Here is a 22,483-nt window from a genome sequence, read left to right on the forward strand (position 1 = left end):
AGAGTTCAGAGTCACAGATCATTACAGACAGAAGGAATAGAGTTCAGTCACAGATCATTACAGACAGAAGGACTAGAGTTCAGTCACAGATCATTATAGACAGAAGGACTAGAGTTCAGTCACAGATCATTACAGACAGAAGGACTAGAGTTCAGAGTCACAGATCATTACAGACAGAAGGACTAGAGTTCAGAGTCACAGATCATTACAGACAGAAGGACTAGAGTTCAGTCACAGATCATTACAGACAGAAGGACTAGAGTTCAGAGTCACAGATCATTACAGACAGAAGGACTAGAGTTCAGAGTCACAGATCATTACAGACAGAAGGACTAGAGTTCAGATTCACAGATCATTACAGACAGAGGGACCAGAGTTCAGTCACAGATCATTATAGACAGAAGGACTAGAGTTCAGTCACAGATCATTACAGACAGAAGGACTAGAGTTCAGTCACAGATCATTATAGACAGAAGGACTAGAGTTCAGTCACAGATCATTACAGACAGAAGGACTAGAGTTCAGAGTCACAGATCATTACACCACCATAGAACACAGCTTTTCTGGTACAACTGTCCTATTGCCATCTCATGTCCTGTCATCTCTAGCCCAGTCATCCAAGGAATTAAAGACTCGCCCGGGCAGTTAGGGACTCACCCAGGCAGTTAGGGACTCACCTGGGCAGTTAGGGACTCACCTGGGCAGTTAGGGACTCACCCAGGCAGTTAGGGATTTACCCGGGCAGTTAGGGATTCGCCCGGACAGTTAGGGACCTGGGCAGTTAGGGACTCACCCGGGCAGTTAGGGACTCACCCAGGCAGTTAGGGACTCACCCGGGCAGTTAGGGACTCACCCGGGCAGTTAGGGACTCACCCGGGCAGTTAGGGACTCACCCGGGCAGTTAGGGACTCACCCAGGTAATTACGAGTGGCAACAGTCTCTCTGATCTGGATGGAGGTGGCTCCCACAGGGATGATAAACACCTGGTTATAGCCTGGGAGGGAGGAGAACAGGAGATATAAAACACCTGGTTATAGCCTGGGAGGGAAGAGAACAGGAGAGATAAAACACCTGATTATAGCCTGGGAGGGAAGAGAACAGGAGAGATAAAACACCTGGTTATAGCCTGGCAGGGAAGAGAGCAGGAGAGATAAAACACCTGGTTATAGCCTGGGAGGGAAGAGAACAGGAGAGATAAAACACCTGGTTATAGCCTGGCAGGGAAGAGAACAGGAGAGATAAAACACCTGGTTATAGCCTGGGAGGGAAGAGAACAGGATACATAAAACACCTGGTTATAGCCTGGGAGGGAAGAGAACAGGAGAGATAAAACACCTGGTTATAGCCTGGGGGGAGGAGGACAGGAGAGATAAAACACCTGGTTATAGCCTGGGAGGGAAGAGAACAGGAAACATAAAACACCTGGTTATAGCCTGGGAGGGAAGAGAACAGGAGAGATAAAACACCTGGTTATAGCCTGGGAGGGAAGAGAACAGGAGAGATAAAACACCTGGTTATAGCCTGGGAGGGAAGAGAACAGGAGAGATAAAACACCTGGTTATAGCCTGGGAGGGAAGAGAACAGGAGATATAAAACACCTGGTTATAGCCTGGGGGGAGGAGGACAGGAGACATAAAACACACCAGTGGACATGAAGAGTCGATACCTGGAGAGATGCTATGTTAACACACTGATGTACAGAGAGTGGGCTGTAACGGGAGCTCTATCCACGGATCCTGGTGAAGAGGTAAGAGAACTGTACCTTTGGGCAGGTTGGTCATGCTGAAGGTGCTCCTGACGGGGTAGCAGGACTGTCCGTTGCCCCCACACTGCAGACAGGGGTCCTCCTGCTGGGGGGATTCCAGCATGTTGTCACAGCCCAGACGCTACGGGGGGGGGGGATAGGGACATGGGTTAGAGTAGGCCTCTCCGACCCTGTTCCTGGAGAGATACCCTCCTGTAGGTTTACACCAGGCCTCTCCGACCCTGTTCCTGGAGAGATACCCTCCTGTAGGTTTACACCAGGCCTCTCCGACCCTGTTCCTGGAGAGCTACCCTCCTGTAGGTTTAAACCAGGGTTCTCCAACCCTGTTCCTGGAGAGATACCCTCCTGTAGGTTTACACCAGGACTCTACGACCCTGTTCCTGGAGAGATACCCTCCTGTAGGTTTACACCAGGTCTCTATGACCCTGTTCCTGGAGAGCTACCATCCTGTAGGTTTTCGCTCCAAACCTAATCTAACACACCTGATTCTAACAATTAGCTGGTTGATAAACTGGGGTTGGAGTGAAAACCTACAGGAGGGTATCTCTCCAGCAACAGGGTTCTCTGGAAGGAGAGAGAGATACTAGGTCTGGAAGGAGAGAGAGATACTAGGTCTGGAAGGAGAGAGAGATACTAGGTCTGGAAGGAGAGAGAGATACTAGGTCTGGAAGGAGAGAGAGATACTAGGTCTGGAAGGAGAGAGAGATACTAGGTCTGGAAGGAGAGAGAGATACTAGGTCTGGAAGGAGAGAGAGATACTAGGTCTGGAAGGAGAGAGAGATACTAGGTCTGGAAGGAGAGAGAGATACTAGGTCTGGAAGGAGAGAGATACTAGGTCTGGAAGGAGAGAGATACTAGGTCTGGAAGGAGAGAGATACTAGGTCTGGAAGGAGAGAGATACTAGGTCTGGAAGGAGAGAGATACTAGGTCTGGAAGGAGAGAGAGATACTAGGTCTGGAAGGAGAGAGAGATACTAGGTCTGGAAGGAGAGAGATACTAGGTCTGGAAGGAGAGAGATACTAGGTCTGGAAGGAGAGAGAGATACTAGGTCTGGAAGGAGAGAGAGATTCTAGGTCTGGAAGGAGAGAGATACTAGGTCTGGAAGGAGAGAGAGATTCTAGGTCTGGAAGGAGAGAGATACTAGGTCTGGAAGGAGAGAGAGATTCTAGGTCTGGAAGGAGAGAGATACTAGGTCTGGAAGGAGAGAGAGATACTAGGTCTGGAAGGAGAGAGAGATACTAGGTCTGGAAGGAGAGAGAGATACTAGGTCTGGAAGGAGAGAGAGATACTAGGTCTGGAAGGAGAGAGAGATACTAGGTCTGGAAGGAGAGAGAGATACTAGGTCTGGAAGGAGAGAGAGATACTAGGTCTGGAAGGAGAGAGATACTAGGTCTGGAAGGAGAGAGATACTAGGTCTGGAAGGAGAGAGATACTAGGTCTGGAAGGAGAGAGATACTAGGTCTGGAAGGAGAGAGATACTAGGTCTGGAAGGAGAGAGAGATACTAGGTCTGGAAGGAGAGAGAGATACTAGGTCTGGAAGGAGAGAGATACTAGGTCTGGAAGGAGAGAGATACTAGGTCTGGAAGGAGAGAGAGATACTAGGTCTGGAAGGAGAGAGAGATTCTAGGTCTGGAAGGAGAGAGATACTAGGTCTGGAAGGAGAGAGAGATTCTAGGTCTGGAAGGAGAGAGATACTAGGTCTGGAAGGAGAGAGAGATTCTAGGTCTGGAAGGAGAGAGATACTAGGTCTGGAAGGAGAGAGAGATTCTAGGTCTGGAAGGAGAGAGAGATACTAGGTCTGGAAGGAGAGAGAGATACTAGGTCTGGAAGGAGAGAGAGATACTAGGTCTGGAAGGAGAGAGAGATACTAGGTCTGGAAGGAGAGAGAGATACTAGGTCTGGAAGGAGAGAGAGATACTAGGTCTGGAAGGAGAGAGAGATACTAGGTCTGGAAGGAGAGAGAGATACTAGGTCTGGAAGGAGAGAGAGATACTAGGTCTGGAAGGAGAGAGAGATTCTAGGTCTGGAAGGAGAGAGATACTAGGTCTGGAAGGAGAGAGATACTAGGTCTGGAAGGAGAGAGAGATACTAGGTCTGGAAGGAGAGAGAGATTCTAGGTCTGGAAGGAGAGAGATTCTAGGTCTGGAAGGAGAGAGAGATTCTAGGTCTGGAAGGAGAGAGATTCTAGGTCTGGAAGGAGAGAGATACTAGGTCTGGAAGGAGAGAGATACTAGGTCTGGAAGGAGAGAGAGATACTAGGTCTGGAAGGAGAGAGAGATTCTAGGTCTGGAAGGAGAGAGATACTAGGTCTGGAAGGAGAGAGAGATACTAGGTCTGGAAGGAGAGAGATACTAGGTCTGGAAGGAGAGAGAGATTCTAGGTCTGGAAGGAGAGAGAGATACTAGGTCTGGAAGGAGAGAGAGATACTAGGTCTGGAAGGAGAGAGAGATTCTAGGTCTGGAAGGAGAGAGATACTAGATCTGGGAAGGTATTTGCGTAGCTATGAAGATCTTATCAGTGGGATTCAGGAAGACAAGAAGGCTGTCACACAACTCAATACAGGTTTAAGTTAGAGGGAATCTGAAGTTAAAGGGAAACTGAAGTACCCGTGAAACTGAAGTTATAAGAAATAGGGAAACTGAAGTAAGAGGGAAACTGAAGTAAGAGGGAAACTGAAGTTAGAGGGAAACTGAAGTAAGAGGGAAACTGAAGTAAGAGGGAAACTGAAGTAAGAGGGAAACTGAAGTAAGAGGGAAACTGAAGTAAGAGGGAAACTGAAGTTAGAGGGAAACTGAAGTAAGAGGGAAACTGAAGTTAGAGGGAAACTGAAGTTGTAGAGAAACTGAAGTTAGAGGGAAACTGAAGTTGTAGAGAAACTGAAGTTAGAGGGAAACTGAAGTTAGAGGGAAACTGAAGTTAGAGGGAAACTGAAGTCAGAGTGAAACATGTTGAGGTCAGAGTGAAATTGATGAATTGAGTGAAAGTGTTGATAAGTTCCATCCAACCCCCCCCCCCCCCCTCGATAATCACAATGCCCTTCTGTTATTAAGCCTCAAGTTTAATCCTACCTCACACACACACACACACACACACACACACACACACACACACCTACCTTACAGACTCCATCAACACAGACATCCTTCCTCCCGGGGTGGCAGGGCGTGCCGTCGGCCACAGCTGTCCTGTGGCGGTAGAAGAAGTTCTCTCCTCTGGGCATACAGTTCAGCTCACACAGGTTGTCAGCTGGTGGGAAACACAAACACACCTTTAGTTCACCCTTCTTCACCTGGATTTTGAATAACATTACCAGTAATATATTCCAGTGGTCTGCTGAACATTTCTGTTATTATTATACAGTCTTTACCAAACGTTATTACCAAACGTTATACAGTCATTACCAAACGTTATACAGTCATTACCAAACGTTATACAGTCATTACCAAACGTTATACAGTCTTTACCAAACGTTATACAGTCTTTTTCCTGACTCACCTCCATAGTATGGGAGCTGTATAAAGCCCCGGCCCTCAGGCCCTCCTGACTCACCTCCATAGTATGGGAGCTGTATAAAGCCCCGGGCCCTCAGGCCCTCCTGACTCACCTCCATAGTATGGGAGCTGTATAAAGCCCCGGCCCTCAGGCCCTCCTGACTCACCTCCATAGTATGGGAGCTGTATAAAGCCCCGGGCCTTCAGGCCCTCCTGACTCAACTCCATAGTATGGGAGCTGTATAAAGCCCCGGCCCTCAGGCCCTCCTGACTCCCCTCCATAGTATGGGAGCTGTATAAAGCCCCGGGCCTTCAGGCCCTCCTGACTCAACTCCATAGTATGGGAGCTGTATAAAGCCCCGGGCCTTCAGGCCCTCCTGACTCACCTCCATAGTATGGGAGCTGTATAAAGCCCCGGCCCTCAGGCCCTCCTGACTCACCTCCATAGTATGGGAGCTGTATAAAGCCCCGGGCCTTCAGGCCCTCCTGACTCACCTCCATAGTATGGGAGCTGTATAAAGCCCCGGGCCCTCAGGCCCTCCTGACTCACCTCCATAGTATGGGAGCCGTATAAAGCCCCGGGCCCTCAGGCCCTCCTGACTCACCTCCATAGTATGGGAGCTGTATAAAGCCCCGGGCCCTCAGGCCCTCCTGACTCACCTCCATAGTATGGGAGCTGTATAAAGCCCCGGGCCCTCAGGCCCTCCTGACTCACCTCCATAGTATGGGAGCTGTATAAAGCCCCGGGCCCTCAGGCCCTCCTGACTCACCTCCATAGTATGGGAGCTGTATAAAGCCCCGGCCCTCAGGCCCTCCTGACTCACCTCCATAGTATGGGAGCTGTATAAAGCCCCGGCCCTCAGGCCCTCCTGACTCACCTCCATAGTATGGGAGCTGTATAAAGCCCCGGCCCTCAGGCCCTCCTGACTCACCTCCATAGTATGGGAGCTGTATAAAGCCCCGGCCCTCAGGCCCTCCTGACTCACCTCCATAGTATGGGAGCTGTATAAAGCCCCGGGCCCTCAGGCCCTCCTGACTCACCTCCATAGTATGGGAGCCATTTGTATCGTTTTCCCTGGAAGTCAGATCCATCAAACTGAGAACACTGCTCCTCTCTGAAGTCCCGAGATCCCTCTGGGCAATCCTGGGTGATACACAGGGAGAGGTAATGGGGTAAGGGGTAATTAGAGGGGTAATTAGAAGTCAGGGCATAGGCCGACAGAGAGTATATTACTGTATAACACCCTGTTGGCTCTTTCCTGTCAGTGATATGAACTGAACATAAAATATATGGTTTATTCCCAAAGATTAACAACTGAGTCGTTCTGCCAATTCGCTGCCTTTGAAGAAGTGTACCCTGGTCACCTAATTTGAATATTTTGTCATAAAGAGGACATGTTCAACTTAATGTTAAAAAAAAGTTTTCCCATCTCAAGAGGTTAAACAAAAAAAGTTTTATAGTAAGTAACAAATTAGTGCCAAATAAAATAACAGAGTTGACCGTAACAGGGTTGACCGTAACAGGGTTGACCGTACCAGGGTTGACCGTAACAGGGTTGACCATGACAGCGTTGACAGTAACAGGGTTGACCGTACCGGGGTTGACCGTAACAGAGTTGACCGTAACAGGGTTGACCGTAACAGGGTTGACCATGACAGTGTTGACAGTAACAGGGTTGACCATGACAGCATTGACGGTAACAGGGTTGACCATGACAGCGTTGACAGTAACAGGGTTGACCGTAACAGGGTTGACCATGACAGCGTTGAGAGTAACAGGGTTGACCGTACCAGGGTTGACCGTAACAGGGTTGACCATGACAGCGTTGACAGTAACAGGGTTGACCGTACCAGGGTTGACCGTAACAGGGTTGACCGTAACAGGGTTGACAGTAACTGGGTTGACAGTAACAGGGTTGACCGTAACAGGATTGACCGTAACAGGGTTGACCGTAACAGGGTTGACAGTAACAGGGTTGACAGTAACAGGGTTGACCGTAACAGGGTTGACAGTAACAGGGTTGACAGTAACAGGGTTGACCGTAACAGGGTTGACAGTAACAGGGTTGACAGTAACAGGGTTGACCGTAACAGGGTTGACCGTAACAGGGTTGACAGTAACAGGGTTGACAGTAACAGGGTTGACAGTAACAGGGTTGAGAGAGAGAGAGAGAGCTACACCAACAGTATTAGACTGAGAGAATTACACCAACAGTAATAGACTGAAAGAGAGCTACACCAACAGTAATAGACTGAGAGAGCTACACCAACAGTAATAGACTGAGAGAGAGCTACACCAACAGTAATAGACTGAGAGAGAGCTACACCAACAGTAATAGACTGAGAGAGAGCTACACCAACAGTAATAGACTGAGAGAATTACACCAACAGTAATAGACTGAGAGAGAGCTACACCAACAGTAATAGACAGAGAGAGCTACACCAACAGTAATAGACAGAGAGAGCTACACCAACAGTAATAGACAGAGATAGAGTTACACCAACAGTAATAGACAGAGAGAGCTACACCAACAGTAATAGACAGAGAGAGCTACACCAACAGTAATAGACAGAGAGAGCTACACCAACAGTAATAGACTGAGAGAGAGTTACACCAACAGTAATAGACAGAGAGAGCTACACCAACAGTAATAGACTGAGAGAGAGTTACACCAACAGTAATAGACTGAGAGAGAGTTACACCAACAGTAATAGACTGAGAGAGAGTTACACCAACAGTAATAGACAGAGAGAGCTACACCAACAGTAATAGACTGAGAGAGCTACACCAAGAGTAATAGACTGAGAGAGAGTTACACCAACAGTAATAGACTGAGAGAGAGCTACACCAACAGTAATAGACTGAGAGAGAGCTACACCAACAGTAATACACTGAGAGAGAGCTACACCAACAGTAATAGACTGAGAGAGAGTTACACCAACAGTAATAGACTGAGAGAGAGCTACACCAACAGTAATAGACTGAGAGAGTTACACCAACAGTAATAGACAGAGAGAGCTACACCAACAGTAATAGACTGAGAGAGAGTTACACCAACAGTAATAGACTGAGAGAGAGCTACACCAACAGTAATAGACTGAGAGAGTTACACCAACAGTAATAGACAGAGAGAGCTACACCAACAGTAATAGACTGAGAGAGAGCTACACCAACAGTAATAGACTGAGAGAGAGTTACACCAACAGTAATAGACTGAGAGAGAGCAACACCAACAGTAATAGACTGAGAGAGAGCTACACCAACAGTAATAGACTGAGAGAGTTATACCAACAGTAATAGACTGAGAGAGAGTTACACCAACAGTAATAGACTGAGAGAGTTACACCAACAGTAATAGACTGAGAGAGTTACACCAACAGTAATAGACAGAGAGAGCTACACCAACAGTAATAGACTGAGAGAGAGCAACACCAACAGTAATAGACTGAGAGAGAGCAACACCAACAGTAATAGACTGAGAGAGAGCTACACCAACAGTAATAGACTAAGAGAGTTACACCAACAGTAATAGACTGAGAGAGAGCAACACCAACAGTAATAGACTGAGAGAGAGCTACACCAACAGTAATAGACTAAGAGAGTTACACCAACAGTAATAGACTGAGAGAGAGCAACACCAACAGTAATAGACTGAGAGAGAGCAACACCAACAGTAATAGACTGAGAGAGTTACACCAACAGTAATAGACTGAGAGAGCTACACCAACAGTAATAGACTGAGAGAGCTACACCAACAGTAATAGACTGAGAGAGAGCTACACCAACAGTAATAGACTGAGAGAGTTACACCAACAGTAATAGACTGAGAGAGCTACACCAACAGTAATAGACTGAGAGAGAGCTACACCAACAGTAATAGACTGAGAGAGAGCAACACCAACAGTAATAGACTGAGAGAGAGCAACACCAACAGTAATAGACTGAGAGAGTTACACCAACAGTAATAGACTGAGAGAGTTACACCAAGATGAATAGTCTGTGAGAGAACGTTTTTGGGGATTTGGGGAATTAGCATGTTGTTTACCTGGATATTACAGGAGCTGTAGGACTTGTCTGGTCCCACACAGTTATTCCCTCCGTCAGTCCTGTAACACGGATTAAAGGTCAGAGGTTATTCATGGTTTAAAGACAGGATAAAGATTAGAGCTAATTCATCAGTTATCTGGTCCCAGATCTGTTCTGTCTTGCCAATACATGTTCGGCATGACAACATCCTGGAAGTTGGCAAAACAGCATAAACAGACCTGGGACCAGGCTACAATCAGTGGGCTCAGAGCGCCAAGGCGGAACTTTCCCCTAGGTACAGACCTAGGATCAGCTTCATCAACCCTAACCTTAAGCTAAACTGACCCTGGATCAGCATTTGGGGGCAACTTCGCCCTCTTAACCGGGAGAGAGAGATTACAGAGATAATTACACGATGAAGATAATGTAGTCATTAAGGCTGACCTTTCACCTACATCAGTACACAGTGAAGGGGTCACGCCAAATGACACCCTATTCCCTACGTAGTGCACTACTTTCAACCACAGCTCTATGGGTCCTGGTCAAAAGTAGTGCCCTATAAAAGGAATAGGGTACCATTTGGTACACAGTCCCTACAAGAGCGTTTGGCTTCCTGCAGTATGTACAGCAGAGGAGGCTGGTGGGAGGAGTTATAGGAGGACGGGCTCATTGTAATGGCTGGAATGGAATAAATTGAACTTATTTGACTCCGTTCCGTTGATTCCGTTCCAGCCATTACATGGAGCCTGTCCTCCTATAGCTCCTCCCACCAGCCTCCGCTGATGTACAGGAAGTGTAGGGTGAAGTTGCCCCTCCGCGCTGATCCTGGGTCAGGTCCTCTTCCAGTCTCCTTTTCACCTTTTTGAATCTAAAAAAATATATATTTGTATTTAAGTTTTAACAATAACTATTGCACAGAAACATAAGATGTAGTTTATACGCCCCCCCCCCCCCCCCACCTAACATCCTACCCCCTTAACGCCTCTGAACAGACCTAACTAACTAAGTGGGTAGTTGGGTATTGGTCTGCTATATGAGGGGACCCTACAAATTCATAGAAATTCATACAAATCCATTCCTTTTCACCTCATTTATCACTTGATTTACTTAACAAAAGGCACATCTCAATACGTGGACCAGGTATAACATGACATGGCACAAGTGTGGGGGGGGGGGGGGGGCTTTATTGTTCCCACAAGCATTGTGATGACATCACATCTGACCATCAGTCCAACTCCTTGAATGTCCAACCTCCTTGAATGTCTAACCTCCTTGAATGTCCAACCTCCTTGAATGTCCAACCTCCTTGAATGTCCAATCTCCTTGAATGTCCAATCTCCTTCAATGTCCAATCTCCTTCAATGTCCAATCTCCTTGAATGTCCAATCTCCTTGAATGTCCAATCTCCTTGAATGTCCCATCTCCTTGAATGTCCCATCTCCTTACAATGTCCCATCTCCTTCAATGTCCCATCTCCTTCAATGTCCAATCTCCTTGAAGTGTGCAGTTGTGTAATGTGATGTTAAAAACATATTTAGTGTGTGTACTTGACACTATTTATACTTGAGGAAAAAGTTCAAAAATCACTGGATGACATCTGGAGGATAGGGGGGGGGTAGGGGGAAGGGAAGCTAATCCTAGATCTGCACCAAAGGGAAATTCCCTGGAGCCCACACAAGTTGGTGTTGGTAAGAGCTGCTATTCAGAGGGTGGTGTTGGTAAGAGCTGCTATTCAGAGGGTGGTGTTGGTAAGAGCTGGTATTCAGAGGGTGGTGTTGGTAAGAGCTGGTATTCAGAGGGTGGTGTTGGTAAGAGGTGCTATTCAGAGGGTGGTGTTGGTAAGAGCTGGTATTCAGAGGGTGGTATTGGTAAGAGCTGGTATTCAGAGGGTGGTGTTGGTAAGAGCTGGTATTCAGAGGGTGGTGTTGGTAAGAGCTGGTATTCAGAGGGTGGTGTTGGTAAGAGCTGGTATTCAGAGGGTGGTGTTGGTAAGAGCTGGTATTCAGAGGGTGGTGTTGGTAAGAGCTGGTATTCAGAGAGTGGTGTTGGTAAGAGCTGGTATTCAGAGGTTGGTGTTGGTAAGAGCTGGTATTCAGAGGGTGGTGTTGGTAAGAGCTGGTATTCAGAGGGTGGTGTTGGTAAGAGCTGGTATTCAGAGGGTGGTGTTGGTAAGAGCTGGTATTCAGAAGGTGGTGTTGGTAAGAGCTGGTATTCAGAGGGTGGTGTTGGTAAGAGCTGGTATTCAGAGGGTGGTGTTGGTAAGAGCTGGTATTCATAGGGTGGTGTTGGTAAGAGCTTTCCCTTCAGATCTGTGTTCTATCAATAACAAGGTGTTTAGCCAGGCTTGTTATGCCTGAGACTAAATACCAGACATGTCCCATCTTTATGATTCCACAAGTAAGAACGCGTAAGAGAGGGGAGGGAAAGGGGGATACCTAGTCAGTTGTACAACTGAATGCATTCAACTGAAATGTGTCTTCCTGCATTTAACCCAACCCCTCTGAATCAGAGAGGTGCGGGGGGCTGCCATTATCGACATCCATGTCGTCGGCGCCTGGGGAACAGTGGGTTAACTGCCTTGCTCAGGGGCAGAACAACAGATTTTTACATTGTCAGCTCGGGGATTCAATCCAGCAACCTTTCGGTTACTGGCCCAATGCTCTAACCACTAGGCTAGTGTTATGTCTCCATGATGAGTTCAATCCTGGTCAACAGTAGAGCCTGGTCAACAGTAGAGCTCTAATGTCCCTGGTCAACAGTAGAGCTCTAATGTCCCTGGTCAACAGTAGAGCTCTATGATCCCTGGTCGACAGTAGAGCTCTATGAAACCTGGTCAACAGTAGAGCCCTATGGGCCCCGGTCAACAGTAGAGCCCTATGATCCCTGGTCAACAGTAGAGCCCTATGATCCCTGGTCAACAGTAGAGCTCTAAGGGCCCTGGTCAACAGTAGAGCTCTATGAAACCTGGTCAACAGTAGAGCCCTATGATCCCTGGTCAACAGTAGAGCTCTAAGGGCCCTGGTCAACAGTAGAGCTCTATGAAACCTGGTCAACAGTAGAGCCCTATGGGCCCCGGTCAACAGTAGAGCCCTATGATCCCTGGTCAACAGTAGAGCTCTAAGGGCCCTGGTCAACAGTAGAGCTCTATGAAACCTGGTCAACAGTAGAGCCCTATGGGCCCCGGTCAACAGTAGAGCCCTATGATCCCTGGTCAACAGTAGAGCCCTATGATCCCTGGTCAACAGTAGAGCCCTATGGTCCCTGGTCAACAGTAGAGCCCTATGAAACCTGGTCAACAGTAGAGCCCTATGGGCCCCGGTCAACAGTAGAGCTCTATGATCCCTGGTCAACAGTAGAGCCCTATGGGCCCTGGTCAACAGTAGAGCCATATGGGCCCTGGTCAACAGTAGAGCCCTATGGGCCCTGGTCAACAGTAGAGCCCTATGAAACCTGGTCAACAGTAGAGCCCTATGGGCCCTGGTCAACAGTAGAGCCCTATGGGCCCTGGTCAACAGTAGAGCCCTATGGGCCCTGGTCAACAGTAGAGCCCTATGGGCCCTGGTCAACAGTAGAGCCCTATGGGCCCTGGTCAACAGTAGAGCCCTATGGGCCCTGGTCAACAGTAGAGCCCTATGGGCCCTGGTCGACAGAGCTCTATGAACCCTGGTCTAAAGTAGAGCTCTAAGGGCCCTGGTCAACAGTAGAGCCCTATGGGCCCTGGTCAACAGTAGAGCCCTATGGGCCCTGGTCAACAGTAGAGCCCTATGGGCCCTGGTCAACAGTAGAGCCCTATGAAACCTGGTCAACAGTAGAGCCCTATGGGCCCTGGTCAACAGTAGAGCCCTATGGGCCCTGGTCAACAGTAGAGCCCTATGGGCCCTGGTCAACAGTAGAGCCCTATGGGCCCTGGTCAACAGTAGAGCCCTATGAAACCTGGTCAACAGTAGAGCCCTATGGGCCCTGGTCAACAGTAGAGCCCTATGGGCCCTGGTCAACAGTAGAGCCCTATGGGCCTTGGTCAACAGTAGAGCCCTATGGGCCCTGGTCAACAGTAGAGCCCTATGGGCCCTGGTCAACAGTAGAGCCCTATGGGCCCTGGTCAACAGTAGAGCCCTATGGGCCCTGGTCAACAGTAGAGCCCTATGGGCCCTGGTCGACAGAGCTCTATGAACCCTGGTCTAAAGTAGAGCTCTAAGGGCCCTGGTCAACAGTGGAGCCCTATGGGCCCTGGTCTAAAGTAGAGCTCTAAGGGCCCTGGTCAACAGTAGAGCCCTATGGGCCCTGGTCTAAAGTAGAGCCCTATGGGCCCTGGTCTAAAGTAGGGCACTAAACAGGGAATATGGAGCCATTTGAGACGTATCCTAAGTGTTATTCACTTCACCCAGGCTCAGACTATACTCCTCCTCCTCCCTTTCTGTTTGAACAACATGGTAACTGTTGGCAACACGGTAACTGTCGGCAACATGGTAACTGTCGGCAACATGGTAACTGTCGGCAACATGGTAACTGTCGGCAACATGGTATCTGTCGGCAACATGGTAACTGTCGGCAACATGGTAACTGTCGGCAACATGGTAACTGTTGGCAACATGGTAACTGTCGGCAACATGGTAACTGTCGGCAACACGGTAACTGTCGGCAACACGGTAACTGTTGGCAACATGGTAACTGTCGGCAACATGGTAACTGTTGGCAACATGGTAACTGATATCTGTGAAGGGAACATTGACGCATACTGTAATAGGGTGCAGGAGGAGTTCAAGTCAAAAGAGTGATGTGGTCTAATAATTGAAGATAGGTACTGGACAGGCTGACTAATGTTCCTGACGAGACACAACACAACAGACCAGGTGGACGGTAGCCTCAGGAAGTAGCAATGCACCAGCTGGGGGAGGCAGGTAGCACGGAGGCTGGGTGCACCAGTTGGGGGGAGGCAGGTAGCATGGAGGCTGGGTGTACCAGCTGGGTGGAGGCAGGTAGCATGTAGGCTGGACTGGGTGTACCAGCTGGGTGGAGGCAGGTTGCATGGAGGCTGGACTGGGTGTACCAGTTGGGGGAGGCAGGTAGCACGGAGGCTGGACTGGGTGCACCAGTTGGGGGGAGGCAGGTAGCACGGAGGCTGGGTGCACCAGTTGGGGGGAGGCAGGTAGCATGGAGGCTGGGTGTACCAGCTGGGGGAGGCAGGTAGCATGGAGGCTGGGTGTACCAGCTGGAGGGAGGCAGGTAGCACGGAGGCTGGGTGCACCAGTTGGGGGAGGCAGGTAGCATGGAGGCTGGGTGAACCAGCTGGGGGAGGCAGGTAGCACAGAGGCTGGGTGTACCAGCTGGGGGGAGGCAGGTAGCACGGAGGCTGGACTGGGTGTACCAGTTGGGGGAGGCAGGTAGCACGGAGGCTGGACTGGGTGTACCAGTTGGGGGAGGCAGGTAGCACGGAGGCTGGGTGCACCAGCTGGGGGGAGGCAGGTAGCACGGAGGTTGGACTGGGTGTGCCAGCTGGGGGGAGGCAGGTAGCATGGAGGCTGGGTGTACCAGCTGGGTGGAGGCAGGTAGCATGGAGGCTGGACTGGGTGTACCAGCTGGGTGGAGGCAGGTAGCATGGAGGCTGGGTGCACCAGTTGGGGGGAGGCAGGTAGCATGGAGGCTAGGTGTACCAGCTGGGGGAGGCAGGTAGCATGGAGGCTGGGTGTACCAGCTGGAGGGAGGCAGGTAGCACAGAGGCTGGGTGCACCAGTTGGGGGAGGCAGGTAGCATGGAGGCTGGGTGCACCAGCTGGGGGAGGCAGGTAGCACAGAGGCTGGGTGTACCAGCTGGGGGGAGGCAGGTAGCACGGAGGCTGGACTGGGTGTACCAGTTGGGGGAGGCAGGTAGCACGGAGGCTGAACTGGGTGTACCAGTTGGGGGAGGCAGGTAGCACGGAGGCTGGGTGTACCAGCTGGGTGGAGGCAGGTAGCATGGAGGCTGGGTGTACCAGCTGGGTGGAGGCAGGTAGCATGGAGGCTGGGTGTACCAGCTGGATGGAGGCAGGTAGCATGGAGGCTGGACTGGGTGTACCAGCTGGGTGGAGGCAGGTAGCATGGAGGCTGGGTGTACCAGCTGGAGGGAGGCAGGTAGCACGGAGGCTGGGTGCACCAGTTGGGGGAGGCAGGTAGCATGGAGGCTGGGTGCACCAGCTGGGGGAGGCAGGTAGCACAGAGGCTGGGTGTACCAGCTGGGGGGAGGCAGGTAGCACGGAGGCTGGACTGGGTGTACCAGTTGGGGGAGGCAGGTAGCACGGAGGCTGGACTGGGTGTACCAGTTGGGGGAGGCAGGTAGCACGGAGGCTGGGTGCACCAGCTGGGGGGAGGCAGGTAGCACGGAGGTTGGACTGGGTGTGCCAGCTGGGGGGAGGCAGGTAGCATGGAGGCTGGGTGTACCAGCTGGGTGGAGGCAGGTAGCATGGAGGCTGGACTGGGTGTACCAGCTGGGTGGAGGCAGGTAGCATGGAGGCTGGGTGCACCAGTTGGGGGGAGGCAGGTAGCATGGAGGCTGGGTGTACCAGCTGGGGGAGGCAGGTAGCATGGAGGCTGGGTGTACCGGCTGGAGGGAGGCAGGTAGCACAGAGGCTGGGTGCACCAGTTGGGGGAGGCAGGTAGCATGGAGGCTGGGTGCACCAGCTGGGGGAGGCAGGTAGCACAGAGGCTGGGTGTACCAGCTGGGGGGAGGCAGGTAGCACGGAGGCTGGACTGGGTGTACCAGTTGGGGGAGGCAGGTAGCACGGAGGCTGAACTGGGTGTACCAGTTGGGGGAGGCAGGTAGCACGGAGGCTGGGTGTACCAGCTGGGTGGAGGCAGGTAGCATGGAGGCTGGGTGTACCAGCTGGGTGGAGGCAGGTAGCATGGAGGCTGGGTGTACCAGCTGGATGGAGGCAGGTAGCATGGAGGCTGGACTGGGTGTACCAGCTGGGTGGAGGCAGGTAGCATGGAGGCTGGGTGCACCAGCTGGGGGAGGCAGGTAGCACGGAGGCTGGACTGGTTGTACCAGCTGGGTGGAGGCAGGTAGCATGGAGGCTGGACTGGGTGTACCAGTTGGGGGAGGCAGGTAACTACTGTCAAGACATTTGTCTTATTTCTGTTCAGCCAACTGTTATTGAACTGACTGTCTGGCTGGCTAACTAACTGACTGTCTGACTGTCTGGCTGGCTAACTGTCTGGCTGGCTAATTGGCTAACTGACTGTCTGGCTGTTTACCTGACTGTCTGGCTGGCTAACTGACTGTCTGGCTGGCCAACTGACTGTCTGGCTGGCTAACTGACTGTCTGGCTGGCTAACTGACTGTTTGGCTGGCTAACTGACTGTCTGGCTGGCTAATTCCCCAACTGACTGTCTCGCTGGCTAACTGACTGTCTGGCTGGCCAACTGACTGTCTGGCTGGCTAATTGACTGTCTGGCTGGATGGCTGGCAAACTGACTGTCTGGCTGGCTAATTGGCTAACTGACTGTTTACCTGACTGTCTGGCTGGCTAACTGACTGTCTGGCTGGCCAACTGACTGTCTGGCTGGCTAACTGACTGTCTGGCTGGCTAACTGACTGTTTGGCTGGCTACCTGACTGTCTGGCTGGCTAATTCGCCAACTGACTGTCTGGCTGGCTAAATGACTGTCTGGCTGGCTAACTGACTGGCTGGCTGGCTGGCTAACTGACTGTCTGGCGTGTAACGGGGTAGAGCAGCATTTGGGCGTGTTAGACTAACAGTGACAGCATTAATGATTCAACAGGCAGATAGTATTTAATGGTAGCCATGGGTGCTAGGGCGTGGATGGAGATAAAGGTACAATATACTTTTCCCTGTACAGTGATACAAAGCTCTCTCTCTGTCTCATGTGCCAAATCACATACTTCTATATCCATGTCCCTTCAACTGACAGTAAATTAAATGGATTTGACTCCGCTGTCAAGATATTTGTCTAATTTATTTTCCAAAATGTGAAATGAAAATAACCAATGACATCAGTGTAGCTGTGCTTCAGCACGTCTAGGAAGCCATTTCTGTTTGAATAAATTCCTCCTAACTGAGATCTAAGCAGACCCAGCCTTCAGCCTAGTGCCCACAGACCCAGCCTTCAGCCTAGTGCCCGCAGATCCAGCCTTCAGCCCAGTGCCCGCAGACCCAGCCTTCAGCCCAGTGCCCGCAGACCCAGCCTTCAGCCCAGTGCCCTAAGACCCAGCCTTCAGCCCAGTGCCCGCAGATCCAGCCTTCAGCCCAGTGCCCGCAGATCCAGCCTTCAGCCCAGTGCCCGCAGACCCAGCCTTCAGCCCAGTGCCCTAAGACCCAGCCTTCAGCCCAGTGCCCTAAGACCCAGCCTTCAGCCCAGTGCCCGCAGATCCAGCCTTCAGCCCAGTGCCCTAAGACCCAGCCTTCAGCCCAGTGCCCGCAGACCCAGCCTTCAGCCCAGTGCCCGCAGACCCAGCCTTCAGCCCAGTGCCCGCAGATCCAGCCTTCAGCCAAGTGCCCGCAGACCCAGCCTTCAGCCCAGTGCCCTAAGACCCAGCCTTCAGCCAAGTGCCCGCAGACCCAGCCTTCAGCCCAGTGCCCTAAGACCCAGCCTTCAGCCCAGTGCCCGCAGACACAGCCTTCGGCCCAGTGCCCGCAGATCCAGCCTTCAGCCCAGTGCCCTAAGACACAGCCTTCAGCCCAGTGCCCGCAGACCCAGCCTTCAGCCCAGTGCCCACAGACCCAGCATTCAGCCCAGTGCCCTAAAACCCAGCCTTCAGCCCAGTGCCCGCAGGCCCAGGCTTCAGCCCATTGCCCGCAGACCCAGCCTTCACCCCAGTGCCCGCAGACACAGCCTTCAGCCCATCGGTCCAGTGCCCACCGACCCAGCCTTCGGCCCAGTGCCCTCAGACCCAGCCTTCAGCCTAGTGCCCACAGATCCAGCCTTCGGCCCAGTGCCTAGTGCCCACAGACCCAGCCTTCAGCCCAGTGCCCACAGACCCAGCCTTCGGCCCAGTGCCCACAGACCCAGCCTTCAGCCCAGTGCCCACAAAGGAACAGCTTTGAGCCTGTTCCTTTACCATACCAACCTCAAGCTGCCATCACTAAATCATACTGAAAAAGTTGCTGCTGACTAACGTTTGTGGCGATTTGCGATAGCAGCATAAATATCTGATTTGTCTGTGTCTGCTGGGCAGTATAGATCACTGCTGGGAAAGGGGGATGAACTATGAAGAACAAAGTCAAAGACACTCATATACAACCAAACTCCTTAGGAAGGATTTGGGGTGTAGTGACCCCAGGGGGATGACATGTCATGTAAGACTCCTTGAGTCTGTACCTCCTCATCCAGTTAGAATGGGAGACTACACGATCATCCGGCTGTACATGGGGAGACATGTACTTTACTTTCCTCTCTTCATAATATTATCAGGTGCAAGAGGGAACAAGCAGGCTGGATTCCAACTATATGATTTATGGACAAAGCGCTTAGCTTAGCTCTATCCCTCCCCTCTCTCCTTGCTCCTCTCTTTCCTGCATAATCAACCTCCAGCACAACAAGCCACAAATATAGATTCCTTTCAACACACGCACAAGAACACACACTCAACCACCGCTAGCTAAATCTGTCAAGAACAAACACTAAGCCACTGCTAGTAAAACCTGTCAAGAAGGAAAGACGCTGTATAATTGGTTCACAACGAGTGTTGCTGTAACACAGTAATAAGTTCCCTTTTCATCTTCTGTTGGCTTCACAGCACGCTGAGGGTGTAGAAGGCAACACCCAACTTAAAGATAGAAATCCTATTCAAAGTTAAACTGCCACTCCCTACAATCAAATATGGCACCGACAGAGATGGTCGCCTTGCTTCGCGTTCTTAGGAAACTATGCAGTATTTTGTTTTTTTAATGTATTATTTCTTACATTGTTACCCCAGTAAATCTTAAGTCTTATTACATAGAGCCGGGAAGAACTATTGGATATAAGAGTGATGTCAACTGACCAACATTACGATAAGGAATACGACTTTCCCAAAGCGGATCCTCTGTTCGAACCACCACCCAGGAAAAATGATCTAATCCGAGTAGCCGACCCAAAACAACGGCGCCGCAGAAGGGGCAGAGGAAGTGGCCTTCTGGTCAGGCTCCGTAGACGTGCACATCGCTCCCAAGTATACTACTTGCCAATGTCCCGTCTCTTGAGAACAAGGTAGACGAAATTAGAGCCAAGGGTTGCCTTCCAGAGAGACATCAGAGATTGTAATATTCTCTGTTTCACATGGCTCTCTCTGGATTTTTTGTCGAAATCGGTTCAGCCACAGGGCTTCTCCATTCATGGCGCTGACAGAGATAAACACCTCACTGGGAAGAGGAAGGGTGTGGGTGTATGCTTCATGATTAACAACTCATGGTGTAATCATAACAACATACAGCAATTCAAGTCCTCATGCTCACCCGACCTAGAATTCCTTACAATCAAATGTCGGCCATTTTTCCTACCAAGAGAATTCTTGTCAGTTATAGTCACAGATGTGTACATTCCCCCTCAAGCGAACACCAAGATGGCCCTCAAGGAACTTCACTGGACTCTAAACTGGAAACCATATATCCTGAGGCTGCATTTATTGTAGCTGGGGATTTTAACAAAGCAAATTTGAGAACAAGGCTACCTAAATTCTATCAGCATATTGATTGCACGACTCGCAGGGCTAATACTCTCGATCACTGCAACTCTAACTTCTGCGACTCATACAAAGCCCTCCCCCGCCCTCCATTCAGCAAATCCGACCACGACGCCATCTTGCTCATTCCGTCTAATAGGCAGAAACTCAAACAGGATGTACCAGTGACGAGAACCATTCACCGCTGGTCTGACCAATCGGAAGCCACGCTTCAAGATTGTTTTGATGACGAAGACTGGAATATGTTCCGGTCAGCCTCAGAGAACAACATTGACCTATACGCTGACTCGGTGAGTGTGTTTATTAAGAAGTGCAATGGAGATGTTGTACCCACTGTGACTATTAAAACCTACCCTAACCAGAAACCGTGGGTGGATGGCAGCATTCGCACAACACTGAATATGCGATCCACCGCATTTAACCATGGAAAGACTGGGAATATGGCTGAATATAAACAGTGTAGTTATTCCCTCCGCAAGGCAATCAAACAAGGGAAATGTCAGTACAGGGACAAGGTAATAATTTTGCACGCCCAATTTTTCAGTTTTTGATTTGTTAAAAAAGTTTGAAATATCCAATAAATGTCGTTCCACTTCATGATTGTGTCCCACTTGTTGTTGATTCTTCACAAAAAAATACACTTTTATATCTTTATGTTTGAAGCCTGAAATGTGGCAAAAGGTCGCAAAGTTCAAGGGGGCCGAATACTTTCGCAAGGCACTGTATATACTGTATTTTATACCATCTACTGCATCTTGCCTATGCTGCTCAGACATCGCTAATTTATATACTTACATGTACATATTCTCATTCACCCCTTTAGATTTGTGTGTATTAGGTAGTTGTTGTGGAAATGTTAGATTACTTGTTAGATCTTACTGCACTGTCGGAACTAGAAGCACAAGCATTATGATACACTCACATTAACATCTGCTAACCATGTGTATGTGACAAATAACATTTGATTTGACCTTGTAAAACATAGGACTGCCTTAAGAGGACAGAGAGACACAGGGGTAGCCTAGAGTCGACAGAGAAACAGAGGGGTAGCCTAGAGAGGACAGAGAGAGAAACACAGGGGTAGCCTAGAGTGGACAGAGAGACACAGGGGTAGCCTATAGTGGACAGAGAGACACAGGGGTAGCCTAGGGAGGACAGAGAGAGAAACACAGGGGTAGCCTAGAGTGGACAGAGAAACAGAGGGGTAGCCTAGAGTGGACAGAGAGACACAGGGGTAGCCTAGAGTGGACAGAGAGACACAGGGGTAGCCTAGGGAGGACAGAGAGAGAAACACAGGGGTAGCATAGAGTGGACAGAGAAACAGAGGGGTAGCCTAGAGAGGACAGAGAGAGAAACACAGGGGTAGCCTAGAGTGGACAGAGAGACACAGGGGTAGCCTAGAGTGGACAGAGAGACACAGGGGTAGCCTAGAGTGGACAGAGAGACACAGGGGTAGCATAGAGTGGACAGAGAAACAGAGGGGTAGCCTAGAGTGGACAGAGAGACACAGGGGTAGCCTAGAGTGGACAGAGAGACACAGGGGTAGCCTAGGGAGGACAGAGAGACACAGGGGTAGCCTAGAGAAGACAGAGAAACAGAGGGCTAGGCTAGAGAGGACAGAGAGAGAAACACAGGGGTAGCCTAGAGTGGACAGAGAAACAGAGGGGTAGCCTAGAGTGGACAGAGACACAGGGGTAGCCTAGAGTGGACAGAGAGACACAGGGGTAGCCTAGAGAGGACAGAGAAACAGAGGGGTAGCCTAGAGAGGACAGAGAGAGAAACACAGGGGTAGCCTAGAGAGGACAGAGAGAGAAACACAGGGGTAGCCTAGAGTGGACAGAGAGACACAGGGGTAGCCTAGAGAGGACAGAGAGACACAGGGGTAGCCTAGAGTGGACAGAGAGACACAGGAGTAGCCTAGAGAGGACAGAGAGACACAGGGGTAGCCTAGAGTGGACAGAGAGACACAGGGGTAGCATAGAGTGGACAGAGAGACACAGGAGTAGCCTAGAGTGGACAGAGAAACAGGAAAGAAAGAAACAACAACAAAGAACAACATCACTCTCTTACCTCTGGCTGACACATCTCCTGGTTCTCCTGGTAACCCCACTCCCACAGCTCCGACTACATTCTCCATAGGGACTCCATTCCTCCCAGTAGTCCCCATTGGGTAGCTGGACATACACAACAACACATTATGGTCTCTATGTCCCAAATGGCACCCTATTACCTACTGAGTGCACTACAACCAGTGCCCACAGGGTTTTATAGGAACATGATACTTTAGACCAGGGCCCACAGGGCATTATAGGAACACGATACTTTAGACCAGGGACAACAGGCAACTACTATCCTGTCACCACTATCCTGTCATCTACCTCAACACTATCCTGTCATCTACCTCACCCCGGTCCTGTCATATTCTTCACCACTATCCTGTCACCACTATCCTGTCATCTACATCACCACTATCCTGTCAGCTACATCACCACTATCCTATCATCTACCTCACCACTATCCTGTCATCTACCTCACCACTATCCTGTC

At 50.3% G+C, this 22,483-nt stretch overlaps 1 protein-coding gene across 2 annotated transcripts in view; it reads right to left on the reverse strand.

Annotated features, from left to right (window-relative positions):
* LOC110505942 (papilin-like) overlaps window positions 1–22,483 on the reverse strand; it is a 65,104-nt gene that overhangs the window by 25,625 nt on the left and 16,996 nt on the right. For both annotated transcript variants that reach the window (XM_036962902.1, XM_036962903.1), the window contains exons 3-8: window positions 22,007–22,110; window positions 9,304–9,364; window positions 6,299–6,401; window positions 4,882–5,012; window positions 1,763–1,886; window positions 914–994 (exon numbers count right to left, since the gene is read on the reverse strand). In XM_036962902.1, coding sequence (XP_036818797.1) covers window positions 914–994; window positions 1,763–1,886; window positions 4,882–5,012; window positions 6,299–6,401; window positions 9,304–9,364; window positions 22,007–22,110 — 604 coding nt within the window. The remainder of the gene's footprint in view (window positions 1–913; window positions 995–1,762; window positions 1,887–4,881; window positions 5,013–6,298; window positions 6,402–9,303; window positions 9,365–22,006; window positions 22,111–22,483) is intronic.

The sequence above is a fragment of the Oncorhynchus mykiss genome, chromosome 25, assembly GCF_013265735.2.
Source record: "Oncorhynchus mykiss isolate Arlee chromosome 25, USDA_OmykA_1.1, whole genome shotgun sequence".
Taxonomy (NCBI): Eukaryota; Metazoa; Chordata; class Actinopteri; order Salmoniformes; family Salmonidae; genus Oncorhynchus; species Oncorhynchus mykiss.